This window comes from Colletotrichum lupini, chromosome 5 (genome assembly GCF_023278565.1).
Source record: "Colletotrichum lupini chromosome 5, complete sequence".
In the NCBI taxonomy this organism is placed as follows: domain Eukaryota; kingdom Fungi; phylum Ascomycota; class Sordariomycetes; order Glomerellales; family Glomerellaceae; genus Colletotrichum; species Colletotrichum lupini.
In genome coordinates, this window is record NC_064678.1 from 5265682 (window position 1) to 5281188 (window position 15507).

Genomic DNA, 15507 nt, shown 5'->3' on the forward strand with positions numbered 1-15507 from the left:
TTAATATTATTATTACCTAAATACTTTAGGAGGTTATATAGCCTCGCGACCAACGGGTAGCTTAATCTTTAGTATAGTTATCTAAGCTCACTTTCCGTTAAGTAATTAATCGACTTCGTATTATTAGTAAGCTTTATAAACGCGTACCCCTATTGTCGTTCAACTATTTCGAAGTACTTATAGCTAGAGATTCTATTCCTCATATTATTAAATATAATACTTAGTCAATCTATATTTTTTAAATATAAGAGAAATAGGGTATTAACGGGTAGGATATAAAAAGTTATCGTTCCGAAGTACGTCTCTATTTCTACTATACCTAGGGTAACGATTTCCTTACCTAGGCTAAAGCTAATCCTCGTAATACCCGCTATCGACATATTAAGTATTACTAACGCGATTTTTTATAGCACTTAGAATTGCCCTTTTCCTCTTATTAACTATTACGATACTTTAGTATCTAGGATAATCCTATAGAAATTATCTAGGCCGTACCTTTCGTTCGCGTAAAATGCTTATACGAGCTTAGTATTCGAGTGATTTAAGTAATATAAAAAGGACCCCTCTAGCTACCCCTAGAATTGCTTAGTACCCTATCTCTTTTCTTTAGATATTAAGAGAGTAGAATTCTATGCTATTAAATTCGTCCTTTTACCTACCTCCGTATTTATCGTTTAAAGGACCTTCCCTTATTATCTATAAATAAAAGCCTACTTATTAAGGGTTTCTACTACCTTTTATTCGTTTAGCCTCGTATATTCTCCTAAGGCTAACGGGGCGAAGAAAGAGTAGTTAATATCGTTAACTTTATTATAATCTAATTCGTTAATATAGGGGGTAAGATCTTCTTTATCTTCTAAATCTCTTATAAAGTATAGGTATTTTAGGCTACTAAATTAGCTACTTTCGCTAGGTTCCGTGCCCCCGGATTTGCCCTTATATATAACGAGGAATTAATTAAATCGATAAGGGCTAGTTTTGCTATTTATTACCCTCGATTTTTTATATTATTCGTACGATTTAGTACGCTCTTCCTCGGAGTAGTTACTTAACTAATATCTATCCTTTTTATAAATAAAACACTACTTTTTCTATTACCCTACTCGCGAGTTAAATCTCTACCTATTTAACGAATCTAGGATTCCCTACTAGCGATTACCGTACCTAGCTTCTTTTTTTTTCTTATTATACGTTCGGTTGACTTAATATTACTAATAAGGGCCGTCGTACGCCTAGAGGTAGGTTTAGCGCGGTATTCTTATTTTAATATTAAAGCTAGATCTTAGCCTCGAGTAGAGCGTCTCGTAGTCTTCGGGTACTTAGTATAGAGTTATTTTCGCTTTTAGAACGCGCTAAACTATAGTATAGAGATATCCGACTTTCCGCTCGTTAATCCCCTTATTTAGCTAGGTTTTCGCTAGCTTATTAATTCGATTAATAAGCTCTTTAAGGATTTCTATTCGCAATTTACCCTCTATTATCCTAGCTATAAATATAAAAGAAATCGCTCGTAGCTTAAATAAGAGCTCTAGGTTCTTATTATAGGTCTCGAAGCGGCTTCGGATTACGTTAATTATACTAAAAAAGTCGTTTCGATCGAGATTACGCACCGCTTCGTAATAATAATTAGAGGCTTTACTTACGAGTACGATATTAATTACTAAATAGTACTAGTATTCCCTAATTCCGACTTTTTTATAGTAATCGTAAAACATCGTCAGGGTTTTTTATAAGACCTTATACTTTCCCCCAGAGTATAATTTCTTTTTTAAGAAGATCTTTTTAAAGTTTATAAACTACTTCGTATTTATTACTAGATTTTTAGTATTTATATGCGATCCCTACGTCGCTGCGTACTATTAATAACTTCGGGTAGTTTACTTCCTTTCTTACTAACCAATTAGTACCGAATTTCGTATTAGTAGCGGCGACGAGCTATAAATCAAAATAAGCAGAATTATTAATTATCGTATTTTTAATACTATATTTTACTTCTATATATCCTTTTACGACGATAGATTGCCGTTAGTAATTATAAAAAGGAAATCTAGGTCGTTTACCCTTTTTTTAAATTTGTTAAAGCGATTATACGCCCTATCGACTTATACCTAGGTCTATATTACGAATTCCTCTTCCGTAATCGTCGCTACTAAGATTTCGTAAGGTTTTTACGATTATAATTACGCTAGTAGTACCCCTCGCTTATAAAGGAATCTATTAACCGCTTTTACGATTCCTAGGCTTATACTTACGAACTATTTATTTAGCTAATAGCTAAGGTCGTTTGCAATCTCGTAAAATAGGGGTTACCCCTATAGCCCCTTTTTTTTATAGACCTTAGTTAAATAGATTAATACTACATTAATTTACTTACCGTTAGGCTAATCCGCGATTCTATATATTTACGTCCCCTAATAATCCGGGTTAATATTTACTTATTTATAAGGGATAGGGATTTTATTTAAGATCGGGTTTTGCCCTCTCCTTTTTTACCCTAACTTACTAAGGGTCGTACCCTAGCTTATACCCATATTAGCGGTTACTAACGTATTTAATCTTAACGGGGATATATCTAATCCGCGCGCCGGTCGTAGCAAATCCGTACTTTTACTACCTAACGAATTTATTAGGGTCTAAGAGATTCCCGCTTTCTCTTACCGTCTCGCTACTACTCTCGTTTTTACTCTCTTTAGTAATTACTACTACCCTTTTAGATCGCTAGCTATCGTACCTATTAAGATCCTCCTTTTTATTTAGTATAAAAGGGTAGGTTTTAGTAGTTCCTTTTTTTAATAATAGCAGTAAACGTTTATATTACCATAGGACGATATAATAATTAGTCTTAGGATCTTTACCGGTTACCGATTTCCGCTTTTCTATATATTTCTAGCTTCCTAAGCCTCGTACTCTCCGTAATCTCTAAATCCCCTCCTCCCTCGTTAAACCGTCCCCTATATTATATTCCTAAGTAACACTCGGGGGGTAGTTAAGGGAGCTACGGGGAGGTCGTCTAGATCGCGGGCTTAAGGTCGTACCTATAAGATCTTAGTAATAGTAGACTTTTTCCGTATACTATAAATCTCTTAGCTTAATAACTCCTATACGCTTCTTATTATACTAATTAAGAATATCTGCGTTTAGAGATCCTTTTTTTTAATTGCGCGGTGCTTTTTTATATTATACTATCGAGCTTACTTATCGCGCTAATTAACTAGGCGGGTAGTCGCTACGTAAGTATTTCTTTTTACTAATTTAACTAGTTAATTTCTAATCGCGGGCCGGCCGTAAAAAAGTTATTTAATAAAAAGGCTACTTAAGGCGATAATAAAAAACTAGTTACTTAAGCGGTTCCGTTAATTAACGTAGTTTAATATAGTAAACGTCGACTTCTCGTGGGTAGTAAAGGGCTACGATTACTTAATTCCGTACGGTATTCGAGAATCGCCCCCTTTTTCGTTTACTTCTATAAGGTTAATTAGTACGAATCTCCTATCCCGTACGGTATTAAGAGGTCGTCTCTTTTACGTAGCGAGATACCTTACTAATCTGCGATAGTGGAATTTAATTACTAATTAGTGTTAGTATCCCTATTATAGGGTAGTTAGTTCGAACCGTAGTTAATAAAGAGATTAATTAAACTATCTAGATATTTACGTAGGTATAAAAAGGAGGTTCTAACCGTAGGTTGGGCTAGCTACGATAATCGTAAATAGGGCCCCTAATTGGCCCCTGCGCAGTCGGCTGTATGCCGCGGTCGAATTGGACTTCCAATCCGACAGTGATGCATGTCTGATCGCCCAAGCCTTCTACATCCCGATATCTTGCAAGATCGGCAAGTGCTTGAGATGCGGCAAAGTGCTCATCGTTTCCAGTCGCCACTGACTCATCAAGAACACTTGTATCGATAAAAGAAGGTGAGGAATCAGCCTGATCTAGCCCGCCTTGGTTGTCTGGCTTTGCGTTTCGCCGTGATGGGCGAGGATGCTTGCCCCGTCTCGACTCACGGAGCTCACAAGGCGTGTCGGCTGTTGTGCAATTGCGACAAGGTCTTTGCTCGGTTACATTACACTTGACGCGTCGCGCATTACAAGCCTGACATGCCTGGCGCGCTCTCCTGCGGAGGTTTGTCATAGCCGCCGGCCGAAGGGCAACGAGTCTTTCCGGGCGCGAATGTATTTAGCCGCGAAGAGTCGCCAAGTATAAAGCCACGCTCGTTTCCTCTCATACTTAGGTAGGTACCCCCGAGATGTCCCCAGTAGGATTTGGGCTCTCATGAGATGTTGTCCGAAGATGTTCGAAGTGTGCAGGTAGTCATGTAGCCGAGACTGATTTCTGGGTATAGCCGAGTGCGGGGATCTGAATGCGCCAATGACATCACTACGCCTGCAATTCGGTTATATGGAGTTACATAACCGATCCATTCCAGGCCCCATCCATGCTTGCTTGCTTGCTTTTGATGTTGACTTTCACCCTCCTCTTCTCTGCTTTAGGTACGTGTATCAATTGAAATATTGTTTCTCTAGCTTCATGAGAGACACGGTGGAGAGAGTCGCAGGGCAACATGGCCACGAAATTATCTCCCCAACTCAAGTGCTTGTCTCAGAAACTTCGCGCTCCTAAACTTGCCAGGGGATTCTCATTCACGGCCGGGCATCGAGGTGCATACGAGAGTACGATTGCCAATTTAAGCATTGATCAGAATACCAGAGTGATATATCAAGGTAAGAAAAGTGATAATGCGTCAATGCATCGAATTATTCTCAGACTCTTTGGGTTTGCTAACCGACTATTATGTAGGATTTACTGGTAAAGCAGTGCGTACCATACATTGACGAAGTCAATGTGACTTCTATGGAGCTGACATGGACTGATGATAGGCCACCAAAAATGCACGAGACACAATAGAATATGGCACGCAGATTGTTGGGGGCGTCTCCCCTGGGAAAGGTGGTCAGGATCATCTCGGCCTGCCAGTGTTTGACACAGTACATGAAGTACGAAATCCTCAACATCCTCTGAGGTATGCGATTCAGCTGACGAAATATTATATACAGGCCGTAAAAGATGTGAAGCCACACGCAAGCGCAGTCTTCGTTCCTGCCCAATTCGCAGCAGGGGCAATCATTGAAGCAATCGAGGCTGAAATTCCGCTCGTCGTTTCAGTTGCTGAACATGTGCCCCTTCATGATATGGCTAGGGTTCAAGAGATTCTCCGAACACAAAGTAGAACGCGACTTGTAGGACCCAATTGCCCCGGGATTATCGCACCCGACCAATGCCGCATTGGCATCATGCCGTACAAGCAGTACACAAAAGGCGTTGTTGGGATTGTTTCCAAAAGCGGAACGCTCAGTTACGAAGCTGTAGGAGCCACAACCAAAGCTGGACTTGGACAGAGTATCGTTGTTGGAATGGGCGGAGATATGATGCCAGGTAAGCCAGAAACCTCCACCTCACATACCCCTTGGATATGCTCTGATCTGCTGTGTAAGGTACCACACTTCTGGATGGGCTCAAATTATTCTTTGAACATGAAGAGACCAGGGGAATCATCGTCATTGGCGAGATTGGCGGCGAAGCTGAGCTTAGAGCAGCGGAGGCCATAAGAGATTACAGAAAATTGACGCCTAACCCAAAACCAATAATTGCAATGGTCGCCGGGAGAACGGCGCCGCAAGGAAAAACGATGGGTCATGCCGGTGCTATTCTTTCAGCGAGAGATGTGCCTGCCGATGTTAAAGCAAAAGCACTCGAGGAGGCGGGTGCAATTGTTGTGCCGCACCCAGGAGCCATGCGTAATGAGATGAGACGACTCCTGAATCTGTAGCTATAGCTTAAAGCTCGAAAACCGATGAAAACAATTATTCGATAGACCTGAATTATCGTACAAGTTTTAGTACTCGCCCCTGGTGTCTCGTGTGATCTATCATGTCATGTCTCGAATGTAAAGTTGATTGTAATTGGTCGCCAATGATGATAGAAAATCCTCTCTGCGAGATAACTTGAACATTCAACTGGGTTTGATTGTTTTAAGCGCACTTAGACAGCGCCTGGTTGTCTTTTGATCACTCGCTTCAGGTAACTCAAAGGCAACTAGGTATCAAAACACTTCTGTTCGAAGGCAACGCCGTTTTCCCCACGACTCAAAGAAAGAAAGCAAAACATTGTAGCGCAATCCCCGCCCCGAGTGGTATCAAGTGTAGTGTGACAGACTTCCTTCCCTTTCGAGACTGACTAATTGTGTCAAAATCAAGAGACTTGCCCCTGATGATGGCTGCCATCTCCGTGGTCTGGATCATCAGGCCCAGGTCGCATGCTCTCATGTTTGACCTTGCGATACTTCCACTTACTGATGGCGCGCCGTGGACTCATAGCCTTCTTGAACTTGGTCCAAGTCCCATCCTTCTTCGCCGATGCAGGCGGCAGCTCGTACTCGCAGTCCTCAAAGGGATTTTCTCCGTGATCGTGACCATGCTCACGATCCCAATCTCGCGCAGCCTGCTCATTTTGCTCTCTGAAGTCTTCTCCAAACGGGTTGCTCTCAGCATATGAGTAATCGTCGTCATCAAACGGGCTCGCCGTTCGACGGCGGAATGTGGGGCTACGCAGGGATGGTGTGGCGGATCTCGGCAGCCAAGAGAATCGCCGTTGAGCGTCCGCGACCGGCGGTGTGGGTTCTGGAATGATCGTAGTAGTCATCATGGTGTTGATTGTGTGTCTCCTCGTTGGTGCCGGCTAGACGGATATCGCAGTCAGTTTGGGGTACTCAGATGGTGCACTGGCGTTTGCCGAGTCATACAGGTGTTGAGATCTGAGCTTGAGAAAAGGCGGTGCTTTTCTCGTCAATGTCCATCGATGGGGGCCTCATCTTGTCGTCAGGGTCGCACTCGTAGCCGTTGAGCATTGTGCCAGTATTCAGAAGCAGGGAAAAGCGAAGACGGATTTGCTTCGCCCAACTTGCGCAGACGATGAATACTGCAGGCTTTCTTTTCTGTGCGCCTGGCACTCGTAAAATGCCTCTTGCTCACGTCGAAGAGGAAGCTGGGGGCGGGGTACCGGAGGGCGCGAGCGGATATGGCCAGCCACGTTTATGTATGTACGGAAAACAATGTTTCAAGGGATGCCGAGTCATTGATCTCATGTTCTAGGCTTCATTTGGTTTTTCATTCGATCTTGTTGCATGGAACACCATAAATGATGGGTCTTTCTTTCTCTAAGGGAGGGGTAAAACCCAGTGTGTCTCCTCAGACATGAGACGTAACCCGTCGATGCGCTTTATGACCTCTGGGTCGCCGGCGGTGCTATCGTGTTACTCCCAATGCACTGTGTGATCGCCTGGAGGGCGGGATAGTTATGGAGACTAGTTCGTGGGGAAATCCATGTTAGCAAGACTTTGTTGGCACTGAGCAAATGGTGGAGGCGGGAGTAGTTCCTATTCCCAGCCGTGTCATCCGGGATGGTCCCATCCGCTCCGGAGGCGATCAGTAAGGTGTCTGTGGGGCCGCCCCCGACTTACATGGGCAACCCATCCAAAGATCCGGCGCTGCCAGCTGTCGATCACGGGCTAGTTTCGGTCGCAGACCGCACTCGCCTGGCGAGAACTGGGACTATCGTGGCATGAAATCCCTTCCTCTTTTCATCTCCAACCTCCTCCTCTGGTTCGCATGATTAACTCTAAACAACAGCGCAAGCCGTTGACATTGCACAGCCACGTTTGGCTAGAACCCAAGCTCGGATACGTTCTGCATAAGTCGACCCACCCCCTTTTGGCCACCCCCCCCTTTGAGCCACCTTATTAAAATATAGTATTAAAACATCGCTACTAACTATACTTAATTAATTAACTATCTTTTATTATTATAATAATATAATTATTATTCTCCCTAAGTAATTCGACCCTTACGAGTCGACTAGGACTAATTAAATAGTTATTAAAATCTTTTTAAGCTCTGTAAATATCCTAAATATTTACAAACTTAGTATTTAGGTTTATTAATATACTCTTCTTTTTCCGTAGTCTTAATTAATTAATTTTAGCTTTTAAAACTCGAATATAGTACTAAAATATTACTAAATAGTAAGCTTACTTATTAAATACCTTTTTTATTTTTTTAAATAGTAGTCGTTAAGTATTATAATCTAAACTAAGCTTTATAAATAAGTTTAACTAATCGCAGAGCTCGCTAACCTTTTTAAGTATTAACTAATTAATAATAGACGCTACTAATACCTAGTTAATAGCTTTTTTAATATTACTAATTACTTACTTAGTATTTATAGTCTTTTTAATTAATATAACTAAGTTAAGTAGGACTATTAGATTAGTAAGTAGTCTAGCTATATTAAGGGAATATAGTCTAGTTACTTTCTACTTACTTCGTATATTTAACAACGTTAAACTAGCTAAACGAGCTTTTTAACAATAGCTTAAGAAGTACCGCTTTTTAATAATAATAGAATTATTTACTATATCCTCCTTATTAAGCTCCTTTTTATACTTAAACTTAATAAGTTTAAAAATAGCTATATTTAACGGCTAAAGGATATAAGAAGTATATAGTAATAAGAATAATAAATAGACGTTATTTTTACAGTATTTTTATATAAATTCTATTATTATACAACTCTTATAACTATTTAGAACTAATAATCGAAGCTTATTAAGTATACTAAGCCCCCTAAGGGGGGGGGGGTCTTAGTTTATTATAAGAATACTATTTTTAATTACTTAAGGGTAGTCTTATTAATCGTCTAGTTATTATTTATTATTATAAACTCCTAACTAGTATAAGGGTTAAGTTTAAATAAAAACTATTATTATTATACTGACTTTCTTTTATATATAACTAATAATTTAATAGCTCGACTATTAATAAAGATATATTTAATTATAAATACTTAAGTACGCGAACTAGGCTCTTTTTTTTATATTACTATAGTCTTTATTTTATTTAAAACTAAGCTATTAAATCCCTTACCCTTTAGGATACTAGTCTTATTTATATTATACTTATTAACTTATTTAATATTACTAATCTCTAGTATATTAAATAATTTAAACTATAATTTAATTATATTAATAATAGCCCTATTTAAATACTTTAAATTAATAATACGACTTTTTTAAACCTTAATTAATAAGTTCCTCCTTAAGAAAGCGTTTATTTATCTCTTTTTAAAAGGATTTATATCCCCCTAGGATTTTAAAACTCGCTTAGTAAATTCTATAAGCTATTTATAAGTTAATATAATACTTAGATTATATTAAATATAAACTTATTAAGCTAGCTAGTTTTCTTATTATAAAAGAAGCCTCTAGAGGTTTATAAATATTATTACCTTTGTTTAGTAGCCTCTCTTATAGTTACGAAGAGTTAACTTTAGAACTCCGAACTTAATTAAGGCCCGATTAACTAAGAGACCTTTTTTAATAGCCTTAAGAGCCTAAATAACTTTATTTTTAGTATATAAGACTATTATATATTAATAAATAAGTATATAAAAAAGAATTATATTTAGACGATTTTTATAATTATTATAGTAGTTTGAAAATCGTAGGTAGGGTTTTAATACGGTAGCTAGGATGGAGAAATGGGGTGGCTAAAAGGGGGGGGTAGCTAAAAGGGGGTGGGTCGACTTATCAACTATTGTCTGTTCCCTAAAGGAAGAACACCTTTTCGACAGGAAGATCATGCAGGAGAACGCAATCGACGGGAAATCAAGAATCTAGAAGCCACCTGATTCGCTCACCTACCGCCATGCATGGCAACTCTGACGCAGAGATGGGAATCTGCCAGTCTCCGTCTACCCCGGCACTCCCGATCTAGTCTGTGCGCTGACAAACATCCACATCTATCCGTAGACGGATAGCGAAGATCACGGACCCTTTTCATCAGTGCAACTCTGTCTAGGAGCTAGTCAAGCTAGTGAATTTTACCAGTTCGCTTGATTCTCTTACCCGTGTCACCTCACAAGCCCACTGGCCGAAACGCCAAAGCGACCAATATTCGACAGCCTCCCCCGGTCATTCCGGAAATTTTCGGCGATCATGAAGCAGCCTCACGAGTCACCTAGGACCCCCTTTTAAAGGAAGGGAAAAAACCCTTCCAGACCCCCTGCTCGTTGCCCCCCCTTCACACCCTCTTCCACAACAAGTTGCCTCCTTCACAACAAAGACAGATAGCATAGTTTGCAATAAAGACGCGTCCTGGTTCGACAATTTGCAACTTCCTTCCTTCCATGAGATAGGCTCTATTCTAAACTTTCAGACAATATGCCATTCAGGAAACACGAACGCATAACGGACAAGTCGTTCGAAGAGAACACAGCCTCAACGTATGCCGGCGGCAGTAGCCATGAGAGAATCTCTAATGAGAGGGTCTCGAATGAAAGCGACATCGAGGCCGGCGTTCAAGTCGAGCCTTCCGGATCTCACCAGAAGCAGCCAACGGATAGCATCAGTGGACATCAGATCTTTTACATCTTTGGTCTCGACGGTATTGGAGCCGCATTTCTCTCTGGAGGCATAAATTTTGCTATCGCTTACGGTAAGGCCCCGCAACACTTTGCTGAGCTTAAGCTTTTGGCGAACCAAGCAGGAACATGAGAGTTTATTGACACAAACCATGCAGGCATGTACTCAACTCAGAACATCGCGCGCAATCCCATTCGCCTATTTCAGTTGCCCAACACACTAGCTGGAGATGCAGTAGTGACCATGATCATCCAAACGACAATGACGTGGTTCATCGAACTTTTTCTCGCCAACCGTGACATGAAGAATGGGAGCGTCCGCCCAATAGGCTTCATTGAAGAACCTTCGCAACCATTCATGCGGTGGTTCATGATGCTTAACCTAGAAGACACGAGACACACCAAAAGCAGACTCTCGGTGTTTGCTGAACACCTGATTCGAATCGGCTTGATTTTTGTCGTTTCATTCTTCCTGCTATGGCCAGCCTCGGTCGGAATTTTGACCGTTATCGGAACCCGGGGATCAGGGAATGATTGGGATTGGTATTTCCAATCTAAGTGGGCACCGGAAGCCTTCAAAGGGATCCTTGGCGGACTTCTCGCCCTTCTCACAACGCCGGCCATGGCTTCATTCTGGCTTGTCAAGGAGGGTTGGAGCTTGAAGAAGGGAGGGAATTTGTTGAGTTGACGGATGACTTTTCCAGACGAATTTGGAACAGGGGATTAGCTTGGCGTTTGGCGTAACAGAATTTCTTCTCACATCAAACAATTCCAGCGACTCACATCACTGTTTGCTGACTCGCTATAACAAACTGTAACTTGTAAGAAGAAGTACCCGATAGGCGTGGCGGATGAACCACCAACCGACACGAGTTGTATTCCTTCCGGTTGCTATTCCTAGCCCGCACGAACTCTTCAAAAAGTTCGTCCCAAACTTTCGGCCCGAAAAGACTAATTTCTACATGGCATCTAGCGAACGTATTTACTAGCTCAATCCAGTGCACTTCTTGCTATACTCAAGATTGCGGAGCAAATAGTGTTGACTGTGAAAACAAAATGAAAATGGATATGGTCTTGGTCTGAGATGACGCCAAAAATTCGATTGAAGAGGCTTGCAAACACCTATCTCAACATTTCTTCATGACCTGTTTTCTTAGATAACCAGAGTATCTCGGTCTTACTGATGCCCCGTAAAGTGGAACTCAGCTCTATCGAGAATTATTCCGGGGTGTTGACGTTCGATGTTGGGCAATGGCTGCAGCGTTGGTGGAAACACACTGGACAGTGCGTATCAATAATATGATTCCACGGACCGGATGAACAGTTATCCTAAAATTGTCAGTTACCTAAAAGCTCCATTTTTGATGTGAAGCCCATTTGACTTACACAGTCCCATATGGTGGTGGTCTGCTTTTTCTGAAAATTTCGTATTTTTCCTCCCAACAAACGATGCATAGACTTCACAGCCACTGTCAATCAGTCAGTACAAATGTTTCCAGGAAGTATTGAGTGAGATAGGCGTAACCTATTTCCTGTTGTGACTCAACGTGTACCCGGTCTTCTAGAAGGGATTTTCCGTCCTCGGGCAACGTCTCTCGAGATCCAGATGTTTCGTCCGACATTCCGCCAGATCTTGAGTAGACGGAGTAAGTTCCTCGCATCTCTTTGGCGACTGCTTGAGTGACTGAGCTACCCAAGCCCAACTCGTTCGACTCGACAGTATTCTTTTGAAGTGGGAAAGAACGGCCAATATCATTGATGATGTCCTCGGCAGTGGCCATGAGGGCCAGTGGCTGACCTGGAAAGGCTGCGACTATCATCCCACAAAATGATGAACCTTTTGCTAACCATATACCCGATGTCCCAGGAGCTGCTAGACCGTTAGCCGTGTATTTATCGTACCAGAAAGCCTTTGATTACCTAAGGGTATTGGTAGTTGAAGCTTTCGAACCACCAATTCTTTCTCTGCGAAAGGCATTGTCGTTATTTCTGGCAACAGAATAACGTTGATCGGCTCACCCGAGCCTAGCATGAGAGACAATGGGCCACTCTGCAGCATGTCGTTTGTCATCAAGGTTGAAATCTCAATGTTTGAGGTCGATGATGACAGATTTTTTAGAGTCAATAGAACATCCGACCTCAATAGCGCATAGTCGGCTGGGAGAGGAAGTGAGGATCTGTCATTTTGTGCCTGAATAAGTTCCCCGCAAAGTCTGATTCCAATAACTTCTTCGAAACAGTGCCACTTGGGGACAGTCGTATGGTTCTTGCCTCCAAGCAACTCTTCCGCGTCTTGAGTAATAGAAGCCTTGCCCTTGGAAGGCGAAGTTGGATCGTTTTTTGCATCCGCATCTGAGTTCAAGAACAACTCGCTACCGGACTCGCTTTCGGACTCAGAACAGCTGTCTGTCTCAATCGCCCATAGCAATTCGTTATCTTCAATGCTCCCTTGGAGCTCCAGGCAGCGCGTTCTGTCTTGGGAATCGGAGTCGCCGTTATCATCATTGTCTGCCCATAGGGAATTCAACAGTCCATGAGAAGTGGTTATTGCAATTGGGCGCCTTGCGTGTTCGGTGCCGTCGGTAAGTAGCCCTCCTATTCTGGAGATACGCTGGTCTACTATCTTTCCGTTTTTAATGAACGTGACGCAGCAAAGCAAGCCGCACGCCGGCTGGTCCCCGTGCGCGTCTGTAGGTGCTTCCATATGGTATAGGATTGTTCCACCATGGTGAGAGATCCCCGCGTTCCTTTCTACATCATATCGCAATTGAGGAAGAGGTACAATGGCTTTGGCGGCGAAAAGCTCAGGAGCTCTCTCGCGGATTTGAATTGGTTGTCGCGTGAAAAGCTCAGGTAGCTCTAGGTCTTTCATTCGACGGCGAACCTTCTTGCAGCAGGAATTACTACCGCAAAGTATCCAGATACATGGGGAGATCGTAACCAAGTCTGTCTTATTTGGCTTTCCTGACATCCAGAGCTGAGGAAATATTGTTTTCCTTGAAATGTCTGTCCGTTTAACCCGATTCCTTTCCTTGGCCTGCTCTCGATCCATTTGCGTGACGACGCATCTGAGATCATTCTGCAAGCCGGTCTTTGTCTCAGGCCATAAGGATAGAACCTCGGATGGAACAGGGATTTGGTCCTCTCGAGCCACCCGGTAAGTTGTGTCTGGGAATCGCCATAACTTAGAAGAGCTCACTGGTAATGTGACCGCGTAATTGTTGAATTCGATTGGTGAGGCATCCTGTCGGGGCGCCTTGGAATTATTCGAATCTGCAAACAAGCTGTTATAGACGACTGAAGCCGATGTAGGTGGCGTGGGTTGCGCTGTTGGCGGAAGTAGACCATCAAGTTGCAGAGGTTGCGAAGTAGATCGAATACCTTCATCTTTCTCGCCGTCTTGCGAAGAATCAGTCGAAACATCCTCATTCGTTCTTGAATGGGGCGAAATAGTATCTGCGGGTGTCTGAAGACCCCGTTTGGTTATGTCCATCTGTTAGTATCCCTATTACAGGGTAGTTAGTTCGAACCGTAGTTGACAAAGAGATTAATTGAACTATATAAATATCTGCGTAGGTATAAAAAGGAGGTTCTAACCGTAGGTTAGGCTAGCTACGATAATCGTAAATAGGGCCCCTAATTAGCCCCTGCGCAGTCGGCCGTACGCCGCAGTCGAATTGGACTTCTAATCCGACACCATCCGCCCTTGTTTACTGTCTGGACCATGGATATGGTCGTGGGAATCGGCCATTTCGTCATCCTCTTTTTTCGCCTTTCAGATAGGAAGACTCTTGTCAGACATCAGAATACATCAATTTTCTGTTGAAATCGAGAAGATTCGATCGTTGCGAAGTGATACGCGTCTTGGGCCGTGGAATTGTGAGCTATTGTCTGATTCCAAAGACGCGCATCGTTCATCTTGTCCTAAGTGAAACTTAGCAACGTGCATGGTTGTGTAACTAAACGGCGGATTCACTGCCGCACTTCGCCTCAAAGGCAGACTGCAGGCTCCCTGTGGCCTGGCCGAAAATGGTGGCAGTGCAATGATCAATTGCGTATGAAGACCCATGGGCCGGCCGATCAAGGGCCCAATTAGCGCCTGCGCCGCATACGACCTGATTATCTCCGCCACCACATCACAGTTATGTACATGAAAGAAAGCCATACTTTGACACGTGGACCAACAGTAATTTGCATCTTACGCACATCTGGTGATGTTCGGAGTTGGTGATTTAGATACAGAATGCATATGTAATGTCGCAGCCGCAATCGCCAAACTCCCGGTCAAAACTGACGCAATCGAACTCCGTCTTTGACAAGGACTTCAACTCTAGCTCAAACTCTTTCTGAATCTGTAATGCGAGCCAACAAGTCTATTACAATGTCTATCAGGGGCAATACCGAAGGTGTTTCGAACGATACCGAGCTATGCAGGCAACTTTGGCCATCTTTGGCTGACAAAGTTTACCAGTCAGGTCAATACTTGACACTTGCAACATGCGTCAGAAATTCCATTGCTATCTCGAAGCGTTCTCTAGACCAGCTGTCGTTAGGAAGTGGAACAATCGACAAAATTGTGACGATAATGAAGTCTGTGAGGTTGTCAGCAGAAAAACCGGTAGAGGACCTGGTGGAAGTGTTCACCCTCAAATCTGTGATACCAGGAAAACAAGACCGAGGGGTGTTGGACACCATATCCCTTGCGGCATCTCTTGAATCGATGACGAAGGTTCAAATCAGCCCCATGACAGAAACATCTCATGATCCAATAGCAACATGGAAACCCGGAACATCTTTGAAAAGTACCTTGTCTGATTGCTATCAGCAATTACAAGACCAAAACTTAGAAGACGGCACTTTAGACTCGATATCAGATTAAAAGTCTAATTCGACCGTAGCGTACGGCCGACTACGCAGGGGCTAATTAGGGGCCCTATTTACGATTATTATAACTAGCCTAATCTATAGTTAGAACCTCCTTCTTATACCTACGCAAATATTTATATAATTTAATTAATCTCTTTATTAACTACG

The 15507-nt window shown here is 42.4% G+C and overlaps 5 protein-coding genes across 5 annotated transcripts; 2 read left to right on the forward strand and 3 right to left on the reverse strand.

Annotated features, from left to right (window-relative positions):
• Positions 1 to 224: 224 nt before the first annotated feature.
• On the reverse strand, positions 225 to 380 carry CLUP02_10983 (uncharacterized protein; the record flags this gene model as incomplete). Its single annotated transcript, XM_049289954.1, has 1 exon — positions 225 to 380. The coding sequence occupies one exon, from the start codon at positions 378 to 380 to the stop codon at positions 225 to 227; it is 156 nt and encodes a 51-aa protein (XP_049147099.1).
• A 4181-nt stretch (positions 381 to 4561) lies between these two features.
• CLUP02_10984 (succinate-CoA ligase) lies at positions 4562 to 5827 on the forward strand (the record flags this gene model as incomplete). The annotated part of the gene is made up of 4 exons (XM_049289955.1): positions 4562 to 4721; positions 4798 to 4814; positions 4878 to 5433; positions 5493 to 5827. The coding sequence occupies 4 exons, from the start codon at positions 4562 to 4564 to the stop codon at positions 5825 to 5827; spliced, it is 1068 nt and encodes a 355-aa protein (XP_049147100.1).
• Positions 5828 to 6249: 422 nt separating this feature from the next.
• CLUP02_10985 (uncharacterized protein) lies at positions 6250 to 6904 on the reverse strand (the record flags this gene model as incomplete). The annotated part of the gene is made up of 2 exons (XM_049289956.1): positions 6250 to 6735; positions 6800 to 6904. The coding sequence occupies 2 exons, from the start codon at positions 6902 to 6904 to the stop codon at positions 6250 to 6252; spliced, it is 591 nt and encodes a 196-aa protein (XP_049147101.1).
• Positions 6905 to 10273: 3369 nt separating this feature from the next.
• CLUP02_10986 (uncharacterized protein) lies at positions 10274 to 11161 on the forward strand (the record flags this gene model as incomplete). Its single annotated transcript, XM_049289957.1, has 2 exons — positions 10274 to 10547; positions 10632 to 11161. 2 exons carry the CDS (start codon positions 10274 to 10276, stop codon positions 11159 to 11161), a joined length of 804 nt encoding a protein of 267 aa, XP_049147102.1.
• A 328-nt stretch (positions 11162 to 11489) lies between these two features.
• Positions 11490 to 15235, reverse strand: CLUP02_10987 (uncharacterized protein; the record flags this gene model as incomplete). Its single annotated transcript, XM_049289958.1, has 12 exons — positions 11490 to 11595; positions 11655 to 11750; positions 11820 to 11942; positions 12016 to 12343; positions 12394 to 13939; positions 14188 to 14263; positions 14333 to 14397; positions 14450 to 14596; positions 14659 to 14681; positions 14714 to 14825; positions 14971 to 15065; positions 15118 to 15235. 12 exons carry the CDS (start codon positions 15233 to 15235, stop codon positions 11490 to 11492), a joined length of 2835 nt encoding a protein of 944 aa, XP_049147103.1.
• Positions 15236 to 15507: the final 272 nt, after the last annotated feature.